This window comes from Cynocephalus volans, chromosome 3, assembly GCF_027409185.1.
Source record: "Cynocephalus volans isolate mCynVol1 chromosome 3, mCynVol1.pri, whole genome shotgun sequence".
In the NCBI taxonomy this organism is placed as follows: Eukaryota; Metazoa; Chordata; class Mammalia; order Dermoptera; family Cynocephalidae; genus Cynocephalus; species Cynocephalus volans.
This window is the reverse complement of record NC_084462.1, coordinates 58,996,530-59,015,436: the sequence shown is the minus strand read 5'-3', so window position 1 is coordinate 59,015,436 and position 18,907 is coordinate 58,996,530. Positions and strand designations below refer to the sequence as shown.

Here is an 18,907-nt window from a genome sequence, read left to right as displayed (position 1 = left end):
GATCTCCACTAGGAGATAAGGACTCCAACTCCAAAATAACATCAAGGGCTTGAAGCTGACCAGTCCACCAACTGCAGACTCCACAACGCCAAAGCACCCAGGTCATCATGGGACCCTGACATCTGACTCAGACCCTCCACTAATCCTTTGACCAGCCTCCCCCTTTTTTTCCTGCAAGACAAAACCCTTACCTCACCTTCCTGCCTCTTCCCCTTTATAAACCCCAGAACAGGCATCAGAAGGTGGGATGATTTTAGCCTGGTCATCCCCCAGATGCTGGTTATCTGAATAAACCTTCCAATCCTTGCACCAACTTTTGGACTTTTGAGTCATTTGTTTAGTGCGAGAGGGCAAGCCAAGCCTGACTGCCAGTAACACTGAAAGTACAGTCATTACTTGATTGCATGATGGGCCAGATAGGGATGAAGGGAGGCAAAGAGTTCCTTATCTTAGCAACAACACAGGCTGGGCAATTCTACAATGTTCTAAACCAAAAATAACTGATGGAAAAAGATATTTCCTAGAAACCCACATTATTTGGACAAACTCCCAAGTCAGGGAAAAACAACATCAGTGTCACTCTTACTTCATCACAATTATCTCTGATTTTACAAAATTCTCTCCCACCAGGCACACCACATCCACAAAAGAAAATGGCTGTAGGCATGAAAATCTATTTGTAGATGAGTCAGACCATTGTGTGTAACGCCCTCTTTGATAAATATATTTTTTTAAAAACCTTTTCAGTCTAGAGAGATCAAAAACTTTCCAGAAGTTAAAGTTGAAGTCGAAAACTATTAAGTCTGAGTGAGCCAGAACTAAGAGACAGGAAAATAGAGAACTGAGTACTAATTCAGACAGTGGACAACATGCTGTTAACAGGTACTTTATTAAGAGGTAAATACATAATTTGGGCAAGAAGGTATAAAATAATTTTTAATTATGCAAGTGATACGTTAATGCATTCTTCTTTTTAAAAATTAAGAATTAAATATTATAAGTAACACTAAGACTATTCCCCCAAAGCATTTATCCCCTCTGAAATAACACTGTTGTTTTCAATGTTTTTGTTTTCGATGTATCCTTCAAGATAGTTTTTAAAAGTATGCACACACACGTACATATATATGTATGTGTGTCTATACGCACATGCTCATAGAAATATACAGTTTATGAGTATGTGTGTTTTTACACACAGTGTTAATAATGTATCTTCAATATTTATCTATGCTGATACTGTGACCTAACAGTATCTTGAAATACTAATCTTTGCATTTCTCTGATCCATCATCCTACTAATGCTTCCTACTCAGAGACCTCCAAATTGATTTGAGAAGAAAAGATTCCCTGAGTAGTAATTAAAAGAGAAAAAAAGACATGTGCACACATGCACATTTTTACTACTGAAGAATCAAATGGGAAGACCCTAAGGAGAGCAAGATAAGCATAGAATTTATGCCCTAACAATGGACCAGAGAGAGAATATAAGGAAAGAGAGAAGAGAATTATTGTATCCCTGAAACATTTCACAATGTGACTATCAAAGAATATTGGGTTAATGCTTTAAGAATCTGACACAGAAGTCACAAACTTAAATATCTATGGAGGCTAGATAGATAATACAAATGCCTGAAGCTTATCCCCTATAAAAATGAAGTGTGGTTCTTAACTATCCAGGTGTAAGAGCAGAAACTTGAGAGAGATGTATAATTTTTAGCAATGGACTGCCAACAATTTTTAGTAGTGGACTAGAAATATTAATGATACATATGCCACATAAAAACAATCATTGATGACCTCCTGCTGAATAAACTTATTGCTTTAAAAATCAAAATGTTCTGGGCTTCAGATGCATGGCTTACAGAGGGTATCATCAGCCTACCTTGAAGATGAAATCAGCCATCAGAGGTCCTGGAATCTTAAAGGTTTTCCTGTCTGAGACCCTCTGAAATTCAACTGTTGTGTTTTCTACAACAAAGACTCCAGAGCTGTTAAAGCTGTGTTCTCCTTTGGTTCCTTGAAGTGTTTTTGATTCAATAACTAAAATTTAAAAAATAAAATTTAAATAAGAAAACTATCTTAACAACATTTTATTTCAAAAGGCATTTTACCAAGTACGATATCAACATACATCAATATAGTATCAAAATATCCACTCAGTTTACAAACATTGATTCACACTGGCAGAATAGATATGTCAGACTTTTAGTTGCCCTTTAAAAGGAGGTTACAAGGTGGTAGGCCCAAATAGGTCTACTAGATTCTTTGGAGCGATTTCTACCATAAGGGGAAAGTGAAAACTTTTCTTTCTTTATATTTTTTCATGATGTAACTAATACTTGAGTAAAGCTATGTTTGCTCACTTTATCACCTGTTCAGAAGATCATAACCCTAGTCTTACTTAGACAAAATCATAGGGAATCTCAAATTTGTTTTTTTTTTTTTTTTTAAGTATTTTGTAAACATGATTGATTCATAGGAAATAGCAAAAATAGTATAGAGAGGGCCTGGGCTACCTCCACCCAGTTTTGCCCAGTGGTTACATCTTACTAAACTATAGCACAATAACAAAACCAGGAAACAGACAATGAGTAGGTATTTTTCCATGCCATTTATCACACACCACAATCAAAATACAGAAACATTCTACTGCAACAAAGATCTCCCTCCTGCATGTTACCACTTCATTTGAATTTGCTTTTATATGAACAGAAGTGCTTTTAAGATCTACAGAAAAACGTTTGCCCACAGTTTGAACAAAATAGCATTTCTTTTTTTTTTGTCTTTTTTGTGACCGGCCTCACCGCGCTCAGCCAGTGAGCGCACCAGCCATCCCTATGTAGGATCCGAACCCGCAGCGGGAGCGCCACTGCGCTCCCAGCACCGCACTCTCCCAAGTGCGCCACGGGGTCGGCCCTGAATTTGCTTTTATATAAACAGAAGTGCTTTTAAGATCTCCTACAGAAAAACGTTTGCCCACAATTTGAACAAAATAGCAATTCTACTTTATTTAAATTCTTTCTTTATTTTACTTCTTTCTTCCTTTTTCTTTCTTTTCTTTTGTAAGTGTCATCATACTTAGTAGACATGGTCTGAGGCTGAGAGAGAGAATAAAAAAATATACAGCTGGGTGCTAGGGCACCTGTGTTTCTGGAACTAGCTTTTGCTCACTCGCTACCTTGGGTGTGTTTTCATTGCCTCATTTCTAAATGAGGAGTCAGAGCAGATCATCTCCCATGTCCACCTCTACTCTGAAACTTATGCTTGATTCAGTGGTATTGTACCAGTCTTTAAAACCATCACAAAGAAAGAACACAATAGAACCAAAACTCTGTTCAGTTTTGAACTTAAAAATGGAAAGCTGATAAAACATGACTAAATGGTTCTGCATTAGGGAACTTCAATCATATACTGCTGGGATTTGGTTTTTTTCTCTTGCTGGATTTTCTCTCTGCCACTGGAGCAGCTGCAGGAATTCAAACACCCTGGACAGACTGCATAACAGGCATTAGGAGACATCCCTGATTATCCCTGACAGGCAGACTGGGGAATTTTCTGAGAAAATTCAAAGGCTGGACATGAGCTACTTGATCTGGAGGAGTCATTAGTGGTCAAAGAATAATGCAGGCTACTTTCAGGCACACACAGCCCCAACCACTTTGGCCCTGATCTCATGACCACAGTAGATTTTTGGAAAGTGTGAGATTAAGTTCATTTCCTAGTTCCAATGAATATATAAAACTGAGTGATATAAAGTGAGTTGTCAGTAAATATGAGATGGGGAACTGGAGATAGTAAGACGGCCCTACACTGGATGAATGAGGTCTCTAAAGTAAAGGAGAAAAAATGATGAGCATTAAAGCAATATCAAAACACAAAAGGAAGTTGGACTCTACCCATCCTCCTAGAAGGTATGCAAACAGCAAGTTTCTAGACTGAGAATTAGCCTGAAGTGACTTGATTAAGTCCAAGTAGTGTACAATGGATTCTGTGGCTGTGTTGGGGTAGTAATTGCTTTACCACTGTGTGAACCTTCTGGATCACAGTTTTCCAAGTTTCATCAGGATGCACAGTTGGGGCAGGGGATCTGTAAGAATCTGGGAAGGCAATCTGGGAGGAAGGGAAGAACATTTGCTACGACATCCATCCTCTAAACCAAAGGCCAGCATTTCTGTTATTTTGGTTTTGGTGTTTTGTTTTTAATGTCAAGTCTATTCCATTGAATTTCAGCAGTGCCTAAGATTTTCAGGGACAAGGATATAAAAACACAAGTAGCAAAACCAATTTTCAAATTCATTTTAATAATTCAAACCACTCTTCCTCTCCACTAACCTGCACGCTTATTTTAAAATACTTTATTTCAGTTATTTCAAAAGCTTCCAGTTCTCCAGGGCATAAAAACTGGTTGCATCTAGGAGGTGGAAAGCAGGTGCCTTGACCTCAATTGTGTAAAAAAGTAAACAGAGTCAAAAGTGGGTGAATAAAGACAGGTGCAGTGATTTGATGAATTAGGGTTTCTGGATGCAAATAATTCTAATAATTTGGATTGACACCACCACTGTCCTGAATCCACAGTGAAGTGGAGGCAAATGTAGTTCTTCAGGAGCTGTCATTTATATTGATGGCAAACTTGCTTCTTCTTAGTGCCTGTGCTTTTAAAATAAATGACAGAGAAGAAGTTTGCGGTTTTCCAATCAACAATTCAGATGATGTATTATCAAGTTTTTATTAATTTCTACCATTTCTGTGAATCAACTGCAGCCCCATGCTGTGACAATGTGTGACTCACAGCTAATGACAGCTAATCCACATGCCCTTCAGGTCTCAGAGCTTTCACTGACCTCTTTTGGTTTCAACAGTAAGGTGGTTAGTGCTTGGAAGACCCCAGGAAGCCTACAAACACTCCTACCACTATTTTTTGAATAAATTGTATTGTGTACATTTGAGGTTTACAACATGATGTATGGAATACACATAGATAGTAAAATAGTTGCTATTCATAATGAGGTAAATCAACATCTATCATCTCACATAGTTACTTTTCTTTGTGTGACAAAAGCAGTTAAAATCTACCTATTTAACAAGAGTCCCTAATACAATACAATTTCATTAACTTTAGTCCTCATGTTGTACATTAGATGTCTAGGCTTGTTCATCAGATATATCTGCTATTTTATATCGTTTGGCCTTCATCACCCCATTTCCTGTCCCTTGCCACCACTTCTGTAGTAACCACTGTTTCATTCTCTAAGTCTGGATATGTGAGCTCTTTTTATTTTAAGAGAAGAGAGTATGAGTAACCTACTGTCCAACTTCCTTCTCCTCTCCAGGCTTAATATTGGTTGCAGGGGAGAAGCGTTGAGGAAGATACGATAAACAGCCTCCAAAAGGGTGAAAAATAAAATCAGAAATCAGGACTTTCTTGCATCCCCAAATCTTCCCAACTCAAGTCTATAATGATGTCTTTAAATATTTCAATCCATACTAGTTATTTTTTTAAAAAATGATGACTAGAAAGATGGTGAACGCTTGTAATTGCTTCTAGATATAAGGCTTGCATTGAGAAGTATCAGGCCAAGTTTCTTTTAAAAGAGGCAGGGTCATGGTACCATCCCCAAGAGGTCTCCTTAAATTCTAAAGGCCACAAAAGTACTGTTAGGTAAACATGTAATGGGCGTTCAGCACAGCTAATGTAGTTATAAACACACCAAACTTTGCTTATACAGTAGGGCTGTATTTTATAGCATTTGATTCTTTTATCCCGCATGAAATTTTCCTTTGATTGGGCATTATATACAGTATCCATGTTTATATCTATGCATTTCTATATATGGTCATCAGGGGACTTAGAGGAAAAACTATTCTTCTAATTGATAATGGAGGTTTTCAGTTTATGACATCTTGGCTTCTCAAGTTTATTGCTAGTCAAAAACATTAAATGCTGAAGTTTTGCTACAATAAAATCTCCTTTTCAGGGATCCTCTTTTTGCTTCCATTTTTGAAAGTATACTACTGGAAAATTTGGGGCTGTGTACTGTCTATAATGCTGTGGCCAGGCATGAAACAGGACTGCAAATTTAGGATCTAAACACGTCCTGGCAGCATGTAAAATGGACATTCTGTAGCTAAATTCAATTGCACAGCAAAGAGACTGACATTAACATTACTGGGTGTTCTCAGCTTTTAATAATGCAGCCTTTTGGAGGGTAGTTAATACGGATCTTAAAAGAATGATTTATTACTACAAAATAAGCTTCATTTCAGAAATATAACTTTTCTACAAATAAAAATTAAAGAAACAGTTATATAAATCAAGAAAATAAAGCCACTTCTATATTTAGATATTCACAAATGTTAACTAAAATCCTTTGTAAATGAAGCCAGTTCTACTCATCAGCAGAGAAGGATAACTTTCAGAAACACTTCTAGAGCCAATTGTGAAATTGTTCAGAAGGGGAAATATTCCAGGCAACAGACCTGTCACTTTTGGAGAAATGGGAACATTTTTCAGCCCTGTTCTCAGAAGAGTGCCAGTCTTGGGTATAAAGTTATATTTAATATGCCAGAACATACATACATAGAAAATGAATTTTTGCTTCAAAGTATTTACCTGTATTTATTCTGTTTACTGCTTACTTATGCTGTTTTCACAACCTAAAAAATTATGGAGCTGAATTTTAGGGAATTGCCTTTAGTGCCATGAGAATATTAGTCCCTGTCACTGTATTTTTGTTTTGTTTTGTTTTTTAAACATCTTTTTGATACATAATTCATAGGCAATAAAATTAACCCATTTAAAACGTATAATTGAATGGTTTCAGTATATTCACAGAATGAAGCTGTCACCATGATCTAAACTTAGACCATTTTTGTCACCCCAAAAAGAAACCCAATACCCATTAGCCAGGTAACTGGCTATCTACTTTCTATCTCTACAGATTTGCCTATTCTGGAAATTTCATATAAATGGAATCATATAATATATGCCTTTTGTGATTGACTTCACTTACTTAGCATAATGTTTTTAAAATCATCTGTGTTATAGCTTGTATCGGTATTTCATCCCTTTTATAGCCAAATAATATTCCACATATGTCACATGTCACATTTTATTTTTTCACTCAACATTTGGGTTGTTTCCACTTGATGGCTGTTATGAATAATGCTGCTATGAGTATTCAGAACTTCATATTTTTGGATCCAAAATAGTATTTTACAAAGTGATTATTCAAATGATTCATGAAATTTGGATCTGAATGATTTTTACCAGTTTCCAAAAATCGTTTATATTTACAGGATGAAGATGTGCTCTCATCAAGAGCTGTGGGCTTTAAGCCATTTTAAAAAGAAGTGAAAAAGATGTTTTGATGATTCATTAAAAAGAAAGCCTTGAATAAAGTGGCCATTATATGGCTGTGAATATTTTAGTAATTTTGTTTTTCAAAAAAGTCATTCTTTTAGTCATAATTCATATAATAAAGTTAAGGGTAAAAAAAGGACTTCTGAATAATTGTTCCCCTTCATTGTCACATTGTCACAAAGATATTTTCTTGCTTCCCTAATTTAGTTCATAACATGCCATAGAATTTCTTTTTTTTTTTTTTAATATTTTAATCTGAGGATGACCTTAAACATTTTTATTTAAACATTTTGTTGTAAGCTTTTCTCAAAGAACATTTCTGGCTGGAATATTAGTTCTGGATCCAAAATAAATAAACATACACACACCCACATACACACATTTAAAAGCTACCAAAAATGAAAGATGCTTTTGGCCTTAAGAAATTCTTATGATTTAAAAATTTAAGATGGTGGCCCAGAAAGAAAAAGGCAAATATGTAGCCCTCTGATTCAGTGGACCTTGATTTATGTGGCTTTAAAATAGTGTTTATAAGTACTATAATAGTGTTTTAATTTTTTATGGGCAGCCTTAGCTGAACCCAGTAAGCTTCTTCAAGGCCATAGAGCCAGTCTGGGCAGAGACCCATTTTTTTCTGAATACAACTAAGAAAATCCTGCCTGTGGCCATAGGAGACCTTGGGAGAGAAGGAGACAAACTTTGGCATTTCCAATTTCTTTAGGTCCTATCAGACCAGAAAAACTAAGACAAAGGAGATGCCATCTGACTTCGGCCAAAGAAACAATACAACTGCAATCCTCTCTATTATTTCAAACTCTCAGTATTCTGGGAAACCAGTGTCTGCTTTCAGTATCCCCTAGATGGGAAGTCATGATGTGCTGGTGTAAGACAAATGCTGGACATAGCCTTATTCCCCTCCCCATACATACCAGAGTTCCCCCTGGGAAACTATCTCTGGTCAAGGTAGTTTACCCAACGAATGGCACGTCTCCTTTAAGACAAACAGAAAACTGTAGAAAGCAGGAACCGTGAGTAAATGAATTAGCATGTAAATGAGTTAGCACACTGAACGTTAAATTACTCTGATGCCAGGACAGTATCCAGTAGGTTAACTTATCTACTCAGCCAGATCTCCCTCATGCTGAGTCAGGTGAGGGTCTACCCATAAGTATGCAAATGGTTTACACCTCTACTTTGATCTGTTCACTATATAACTGTTGTATGTACTCCGTGGTATTGAGGATTTCTAGTTCACTGGCCGCCACCAGCACCTCCTGTAAGTCTAATAAACTGAGGTCTCTACCTATTGGCCCTGGTGAGTTCTTTTGAATAGGCAAACACTATGCGAGTGCCCTTTCAGATTTGGGGCTCCTGCAATACAGCTGGCAACAAAGCTCGTCCTGGTCAGCCACATCCAGTGATAAGGTTTTGTATTTTATTTTATTTTTTTTTATCTCAAACTGCTGAAATCTCCAAGTTGGGAAAATAGAATAGTTTAATCAGGGCCCCTCATCTCTAGTCCAGTTGGGGGTAGTGTGGTGCATTCTTTGTAAATAAGTTGTGTGGGGGTAGAGTTAGGGTGCATGCACGGTGCCGCGGCTTGGCTGGTGTTGCGGGCCTCAGGCGTCTGCCATGCATGGCCATGCTTTAAACCTACAGCTCCAAGGACCTTTTGGCCAGTTACCTAGCTCATAGGCCTGGCGTGTGAGGGGTCTGGGGACCCAGCCTGCCATGTGAAGGGTATGTGACCCAGTCTGGACAATGGGCTTGAGGGGTCTGTGAGCATCAGACCCAGCCCTAGCCCGACAATTGGCCCAGTTGGCAGGATTATGGGTAGGTAAAAGAGCACGACAATTGGCGACATTGGCAGGATTCCAACATTAGCCTAGCTCTACACTCCAGAAGACGCCTGACTCCTAGTTTACTCTCCACATAAAAATAGTTTATTTCACATATAACTTGATTTCTTCACCCATGGAGAGATTAATCCCAAACAATAAAATGGTTTATTTTCCACTGGGCATGAGAACAGAAAAATTCAGGAGATAGATCATTTCCCTGGAGATAAAGACTATTCCAGAATAGTGAAGAGAATCCCTGAGATGTTTGTCTACCTACCCATTAATCCTGAGGATTTTTTGTTTGTTTGTATGTTTGTTTGTTTTTTGGCAACTTTCAGGAAATAAAAAATGTTGAGATTAAGTTCTACTTACAGAGATGGGCAGGTCCTTTCACTGTAACTCTCACACTTCGACTTCCCAAAGGAACAGCAATTACATTTTCTTCTCCTAGAAAAGAATATAAGACAAATGTAGTAAAACTTGTCTACTAAAGGCCCATGAAAATGGGCAAGACAATCAAAACATGCTGGCAAAGTGTTCTTAACTATATTTCATTTCTAGCTTAGAGTCATGAAATCTTTGGAAAGCACCAACTATGTGCACAGCATATTAATAGTACTCATAATTTCATTTAAATACATTTTTAAATAACATTAAAGAAAAGTTTAAAAGAAACGCAGTGGCATAGGACCTCAACTGCCTTCATTTCTTAAGCCTCACCCATGTTCTTTGTTGGGAGTCTGAAAACTGTGGCCCTCAGGCCAAATCTGGCCACACCCATTCAACTAAGGCTGCTTTTGTGTTACAAAGGCAGAGTTGAGCAGTAGTAACATAGACCATATGGCTCACAAAGCCTAAAGTGTTTACTATCTGGCCCTTCACAGAAATGTTTCGTGATCCCTTGCCTAGGTAATTACATCCTATAAACCTCATTCCTCGTGGATGTTTTTCATGCTGTTACATATTCTGATCATTTAATTTTTATGCCTATATAATAATCTAGGCTCACATATGAAATTTTATCCCACCAGCCTCCTACCTAAACATTTAGTCAGCTTCTAAATGATACTAGAACATTATCAACAATATAAATTACATTGAACAGATGTTGTTTTTTGTTTAACTTACAGAGAACAATTTGTTTGGATAAACTCTCCAGAGTGAAATTGGTGGAGCAATAGATGTCAATATACTTATTGACTAGTTTGTAAGCTTTTATTAAATAAAAATACCGGTTTATTATTGAAAATTAGAAAATGCACACAAACAAAAAAGCAAAAAAACCCTATTTTTAATCCTACTGCCCAGACAGCATCACTTCTAATATTGATGTCCATCAATATGGAAGGGGTTAAATAAACAAGTACATCCATACTAAAGAATACTGTACAACTAATAAAAGTAATGATAAGAAGACATATGATCTGATGTGGAAAGCTTGCCAATACATATACTGATGATTTTAAAAATCAAGTTAAAAACAGTGTATTGGGGCAATGACCTCTTGGATATGACACCAAAAGCACAGGAAACATGCAAAAAAAAAAAATCAGACTACATCAATTAAAGTTTTGTGCATCAAGGGACAATATCAATGGAGCAAAAAGACAACCCATGAAATGGGAGAAAACATTTGCAAATCACATATTAAATAAGGGCTTGATACACAGAATATATAAAGTAATCCTACAACTCAACAACAAAAACAAACAACCCAATTTAAAAAATAGACAAAGGACTTGAACAGACATTTCTCCAAAGAGGATATACAAAAGGCCAATAAGTAAATACAAAGATGCTCAATATCACTAACTATTAAGGAAATGAAAATCAAAACCACAATGATACCACTCACACCCATTAGAAAGGCCATTGTAAAACAACGAAAACAAAAAAACAAACAAAAATAGAAAATAACAAGTATTAGAGGGGGTGTGGAGAAACTGGAACCGTGATGAGCTTCTGGTAGGAATGTAAAATGGTGCAACCGCTATGAAAGCAGTATGGCAGCTCTTCAAAATATTAAACATAGAATTACCATATGATCCAGCAATTCCACTTCTGGGTATATACTCAAAAGAAATGAAAGCATGTACATAAACAGATACTTGTACACCTTTGATCATAGCAACATTATTCACAGTAGCCAAAAGGTGGAAGCAACCCACGTGTCCATCCATTAATGAATGAATAAATATCATGTGGTTTATACCTACAGTAGAATATTATTCAGCCTTAAAAAGGAAAGAAATTCTGACACGTGCTACACCATGGATAAATTCTGAAGACATGTTAAATGAAATAAGCCAGTCACAAAAGGATGAACACTGTTATGACTCCACTTATATGAGGTACCTAGAATAGTCAAGTTCACAGAAACAGATAGAACATGTTTAGCAGGGTCTGGGAGGAGAGAAAAATGGGGAGTTATTGTTTAGTAGGTACAGAATCTACATTTTGCAAGATGAAAAACGTTCTGGAGATGGACGGTGGTAACAGCTGCACAACAATATGAATGTACTTAATACCACTGACCTGCACATTTAGAAATGGTTAAAATGGTAAATTTTATGTTATATATATTTTACCTCATTTTAAAAAGTTTATATGGCATAACCCCATTGTAGAAGTATATGTGTTTAAGTATTGCATTCTCATGTACATGTAATTTATAGCAATACACTCATATATATTACATTATATTGTGCACAAATGTATAGATGAGATTGTACACACATAATAGTGTATAAATGCATAGTACTCTATAATTGCATATTAGTAAATAATAGAATGGGATTTTAACTCTTTAATCCTTTAAACACATGAAAGGGTTTGCACCAAACTGCTGACCTCTGGGGAGTTACCTCTGGGGAGGGTAGTGAGAGTTGAGGAATGAGTGGGAGAACATAGTTTTATATTTTTTGAGTTTTCTGTAATGAAAACGTACTGATGAATTACTCAAATTAAATTTTAAAATGCTGAAAGCACTACTTTAAAAAAAGAGATAGAAAAAAGAAAAGAAAGGACCAGAGCCAAAAAGTTTTGCTGTATGAGTTTTGCAAAACCTTAAGCAAACAGGTAAGTTCCAGATAATAGGAAGACCAAAAGCTTGCCAATTAGTGATGTACAACCAACACAATTCTGGTACCCAAACAAAACACAGAGAGCACAAAAACAAATATATGAGCCAACTTTAATTATGATGTCAGGCAGAAAATACTAAATAAAACAAAGCAAATCAATTCCAGATTTCTATCAAAAGAATTGCACAACATGACTAATAGAACATATTCTAAAAATGAATGACTGACTCAACATTAGAAATGTGTTAATGCAATGGGTTATATTAACAGATCAGAGTTAAATGGGACGATCATTTCAGTGAATACAAAAAGGAACTTAATAAAATTTAGTATACATTACTGATAAGACTCCCGCTAAAGCCAGGAATATAAGGAAACATTCTTAATTTGATAAAGAATATCAGAAGCCATAGGCAGACTCAATGGTGAAACATTAGAATCATTCCCATCACAGAGGGAACAAAACAAGATACCTGTCAATGTAATTATAAAATAAATAATATATATAAGTACATACTGGAAAGAAAAGATTAAAAAATACTATAATTTGTAGATCACACGACTACTTAAAAATTCAAGAAGAAAAAAATTACTACAATACAAAAAAGTTCAGGAAGTATTCTGACATTAAACAAACTGCTTCCCCAAGTTTTAATTAATATTTAATTATATATTTAATGACATTTTATATATTTAATGTTATATATTATATTATATAAATATATTTAATATATTATATATCACATTATATTACATATATCACATTAATATATAGCATTAAATATATGTGTGTGTGCATACACATACAGACACACATAAAATATATACCCTCGTATTTATTCCCTAGTCTGTCTGCTAAAAATCTAAAAAATATTAGTTGACCTAGTAGCAGTGGACATCCCTTGCACTCACATTGTGCTTTCAAACACTATTTCCCACTAAAAATAACCAGGGCTTCTTAGAGAAATGAGTCAATCGAGGGTTAGGTCAGAAAATGAATGCTGAAGATAATACTGAAACACTGTGGCATAACCAAAACGAGGAAGCTTTCAAAGTCTACTGGAATCATGTCAAAAGGACTCAGAGTCAATGTGAAGGGTCACCGACTGGGCAAAATTTGAACATTAAATTTGAACATTTGGGGCTGGCCCCGTGGCTCACTTGGAAGAGTGCGGCGCTGGTAGCACCGTGGCCGCGAGTTCAGATCCTATATAGGGATGGCTGGTGCGTTCACTGGCTGAGCGTGGTGCAGACGACACCAAGCCAAGGGTTGCGATCCCCTTACCGGTTAAAAAAAATTTTTTTTGAATATTTGAACATTAAAAAGAAAAATAACTGCAATGGAGTAAATCACATGAAATAGGTTTAAACCCATAAGTTCATAATAATACTTGAAAAAAATCATTGATCCCATTTTGAGGATGCTAGGAACCAGCATATTATTTTGAAAAACAGATGTATCCCAGCTCATAAATAAAAGACTGATAGTATATCGTCATTTAGACAATGATCTTCAGTGGCTACAGCATCAGAAAAAGAGAGAAAACCATACATTACATCCCTCCTTATATGATGCAATAGAATATACGTAACACCAACTCTAAAGTACTCTTACCCAAACAAACAAACCAACTTAAATATGACCAAGCCTTTAAATCTAACTACCTATTTAAGGGAAATCTAGGAGACAAAGGAACATGTTAAACCACACCATGGGGATATAATCAGAAAAATATAGACTTACGGGAAAATCTACATGACAATTGAACAGTTTTACCAACTAATAAATTTCTGGAAAATAAAGAGAGGCAGTACTCATAGATTAAAAGATAATTAAGAGACATACCATCCAATGTAACATTTAGACCTTATTTGAAGACTAAGTTCAATAAGCAAGCAAAAATGATGGAGTAAGGACCTCTGAAAATCCTCTCTTCCATAAAAGCAATGAAAACACTAGCAATAGCTGTCAGAATCAACATTTTCATAACTCTCGAAATTAACCAAAGGCTTACAGCAATCTGGGCAGTAATTATTCAGGAATAACATTCAGTAAGAATAGTGGGCTTTGTGGCATATTTCTATCTCCCCCATTCTCCACCTCCAGGGTAACCTTGAAAATAACAGCTCATAATAAGACTGAAAACCAATAGCCTCACAGAAACTACAGGGGGTAGAATGGGTTTGGAGCTCTTTCAAAGCCCAATTCCCAATTGTCATTATTTGACCTGTGTGGTGGTCCCCTGGAATAACCCACTCACAGTGCCGTCTTTAATTTACCTATCTGGGAGCATGCCCAGTGCAAGTAGTCTTTAGCAGGGGCATTTGTCCAAAATAATCAGAGATAAATTGTTTAACATTGACGCTGCACAAGGTGGTAGATAACAGTTGGGGAAAACAATAAGCTAACCAAAAAGCTTAACAGGAAAAGCTTAGAGTGAGATATTCACAAGTGGTTTTATAAAACTCCAACATATTCCTGGGAATCTAAAAGGCCACATACATATGTAGGTTTGTGTGCATGCCCAGGGCTGTGTGCATGTCATGAAAAGACCTGAGAAATGCCCAGGGCTGTGTGCAAGCACAGAAAAGACCTGAAAAGGCTCTAAGCTCTCACCTCTGGCTATCCTTGAGACTCTGTGCAAGCAGAAAGTGAATACTAGTACAAAGTTGTCAACCACCTAGGTGAGTGCTGACGGTGTACCCCTCCCCAGCTCACACACACACAGAGCCCACTAACAGGAACCAAGGTTCCATGAAAAAACAGGTGATTCCAGGTCTGGAGAAGGGAAAATTCAAGATGAACCTGAACATCTTGCTGCTCTAGAAACCAAGGCAGTGTTTAAATCCAATGGAATTATGTCAAAACTAGTCAGCTTAAAGTGCTCCCACCGGCCACATTTTGGAAAATTTGAGGCTGCCCCAAAATATTCTAATACTATAAAACATTGAATAAATAAAAATTCCTGAATACAGAATGAGAAATGAATTTTTTTTAAAAAGGAAAGCTTTTTTAACAGAAGAATAATGTATGCAAATAAGTGTAGAAGAAATGATAGAATTGGACAATCACCATTTGCAACCCCCAGTGTAAGAACTGTTTCAAGCAAGGATTATCAATGCATGATAAAGCCATGCATGAAAGACTGTTGCCAAACACAACATTTATACCTTATCAAGATACTACTCTGAAGATTTCTTACAAGGAAACATGGATCTAAGCAACAGAGTGATCTGTAGTTCCCTACCTTGGAAAAGTGATCAAACTTAGTGTTATTAATATTGGGTGAAGCTGACATCATGCGCTTCCTGATGTGATGCAATATAAAGGATGCAGTTTCACTTTTAATGTGTTCTTGCCAGAAATGTTCAGTCCAATTTTAATAAAGTCTCAAACCTTACCAATCAGTTCATAGGAATTTTATGAGGGAGATCAACAAACTAAATGGTAATAGAGAAAACAATCACCACTTGATTTAAGACTTTTAGGGAGACTAGTCAGGGTAATTAGGTGAGAAAAGATAGTCTAAGCATTAGAAATCAGGAAGAAACTAATATTCAAAAATCAATAGCTTTCAGAAATACCAACATAGTGAGAAAATAGAAGGGAAGAAAATATCCCATTTTGCAATAGCAAGAAAATGATGGAATATCTTGAAATGAACTTTTTAAAAATGGGCATGAAGTACCAAAACAACAGTTTAAATTTCTCTCTAGGGACATAAAATGCCTTGATAACATCAAAAGGAAAAGATGAGATCACTTGAAATAAAAACCAACATAAAGTTAAATGTCAAAGATAGAAAAAATTATAATTATAGGCAAATACAATACTCTTAATATACAAAGAGTGCTTACAAATCAATAAGAAAATACAAACACAAATTAACAAGAAAACTGTCCAAACACTTGAAAAAATATTTCATGGAAAAAATATTAAAATGTCAAGAAGCTTATGAAAAGATGAAAGAGAAATTAGCAGTGTCTTCGAAAACTAAGAACTTATAAATAAAGATACGTAGGTATAGGAAAATTGAAAAAAATCTAAATGCTCATTATTATGAGTATAGTTAAATAAATTATGGTATGTCCTCCTATGTCATAAAGCCAATTTATAAGAACTGATAATCCAAAAACCTCAGTGAATAAAAGCAAGTTGTAAAGAAAATTACATCTAATGATCAATTCTGTACTTCTCAAAAGCATATATATTTGTATGAAAGGTTTACATTAAATTATGTGGGTGTTACTGAGAGTCGAGGACCAGACCTTCCTCCCACAACCAGGCATACCACACCAGTGCCCTGCGGCATGGAGCCAGGTACTGGAGCCCCCTCCCACAACCAGGCACAATGTGCCAGCACCTCAGGACCCACCCAGGGGCCAGAGGCTTAGAGCCAGAGACCAGACCGCCCTTCCCCAACCAGGCACACCATGCCAGCACCTCGGGGCCTGCCCAGGAACCCAAGACATGGAGCTGGGGACTGGACTACCTTCCCACAACCAGGCACACTGTGCCAGTACCTCAAAGCTCACCAGGGGACTGCAGGCATGGAGCTGGGGACCAGACACTCCCCACAACCAGGCATACCATCAGCTCCAAGGAACATGCCAAAAACATCACCTCCATGTGATGAACATCACCTCCTTGGCTCACCACAGCCACCACAATAACTATGGCTGCTGCAAAAGCAGTTAGATGCTACAACATCCACAGAGATGGTCCGCCAGCCACTGGAGTGCATTTACACAAGGAGAGTCACCAGCAGAGATAAAGAAAAGAAGAGGATGTCTCTCTCCACAAAGCCATTTCAGAGTGACAGAAGAAGCATCTGCTCTGTGATAATATTGGGGGACCTGATCACACCTCTCAGCATTGGACAGATCATCTAGGCAACAAATCAACAGAGTAACCATTATACTTCAGAAGGAGAGAAGAAATCTAGGATAATTAGAGGGGGGAGGGCGAGGGGGAGAGGTTTGACAAGGGGCATCAAGAATAATTATGATTTGTAACAATATATATGCTAGTAACATTGATTTGATCAACATATTTCAATGTTGAACCCCCAAAATATGTATAATCAATTTTGATTCAATAAAAATAAAAAATAAATAAATTACGTGGGTGTTGCACACACACAAACTTACATAGCAAATGTCTGTAATACAACTGCTATATAGATATCTGTAAACAAATATTAATATTTATACCTCTAAAGAATGAAACTGGTTAGGAGTTTGTGGGTGGTAGAGGGTAACTTTTACTTTCCACCTTATATCCTTCTGTGCTCTTTGAAATTTTTGCAAAAAGGATGTCTTAATTTTGCAATATAAATTATTATTATTAATATATATTAGACATACTCAGCTACTTCACCTCCATCTCAGGAAGGAAACACACTAATATGAGAACAGGATAATCTCTTGGCATTTTGATTGATTACATGACATTTTACCATTTTCTTTTTCTTTGCCCGGATAGTCTGGATTTTCTCCAATAAAAGTATAGCATTTTACATATGTAATAAAATTGTTTTGGAAATACATATAAATTTCTGAACTGAAGAAAACCTATTTGGGCAGATTAATCGGGTTTAGCACTTTCTTGAGAAATCTTTGTGAATTTAGGCTGTGCTATCTTTAAGAAGCATTTGTCGTGTGTATGTGTGTTTGTGCGTGTGTGTATTCCAACCGTCACCCACCAACAATTACGCACTCAAGTGAAACCTCGAGGACCAGAACCTTGGCATTTCATTTTAGCCCAAATGCCTCCAACTTGGGGAAAATGTTCTGCTGGCTAGTGTGCAATTGATCCCCAGCTACCCACCGTATTATCCCTGGAGAGAAATGCACATTGTTAGGGCATCTGGGCAAGGCTAGAAACTAGGGAAATCCTATAAGGGGACCCTTCTTAAGGGTTTAACTTCCTTACATTATGGGAAAGGTAATTTATACTATATAGTTTGAAAAGCCTTCTCCTAAATTGGAATTTCCTTTTGTTTCTATAAGCCTCCAGTAAAGTTTGATACATCTGTAAAACCCTCTGTGATACCTTTATAAAGCAGTAGCTCCCAAATATTTTATCACACTACTTATGAATGACCTGGAAAACTTGTTAAAACACCGATTCTTGCCCCACCTACAGAAACTCTGACCCAGAAGTTTAGGGCAGAATCCAAGACTGTGCCCAACCAGCAGCCTCCCAGGTGATGCTGATAGTGCTAGATTGAGAGCCATGCTTTGAGTAGCACTGAAACAGGGCACAGTGAGGGAAAACTCAAGGACATAAAGGGCAGGAACGGGGACTGATCCATAGTCACAAACTTTGCAGCATTTCCTCACTGTCCTTCAGGAAATGGCACAGTTCTGGCTCTGACCAGACATGAAGTGAGAGCTCTGGTGACTTAGAGGATTTTAAGGAGGGAGAAGCCAATAGTACCAAGTGCCCTACAGATGAAGAACTCAGCCTTTTGAATGAAGCAGGAAAGAGATTGTTGATAAGCTTTGTAAAAGCAGTTTCAATCCAGTAGCAGGCACAGGAGGCTATGATTTGAGGAATAAATGATGACAAATTAGAGATAGTCAGTGTAAATAATTTTTCCAAAACTTGGCAGTAAAGG

At 36.8% G+C, this 18,907-nt stretch overlaps 1 protein-coding gene across 1 annotated transcript in view; it reads right to left on the bottom strand.

Annotated features, from left to right (window-relative positions):
- ADAMTSL3 (ADAMTS like 3) overlaps positions 1-18,907 on the bottom strand; it is a 345,110-nt gene that overhangs the window by 150,938 nt on the left and 175,265 nt on the right. Inside the window, exons 7-8 of the mRNA XM_063090639.1 lie at positions 9,574-9,648; positions 1,883-2,040 (exon numbers count right to left, since the gene is read on the bottom strand). Of these exons, the coding sequence (XP_062946709.1) occupies positions 1,883-2,040; positions 9,574-9,648 (233 nt within the window). The remainder of the gene's footprint in view (positions 1-1,882; positions 2,041-9,573; positions 9,649-18,907) is intronic.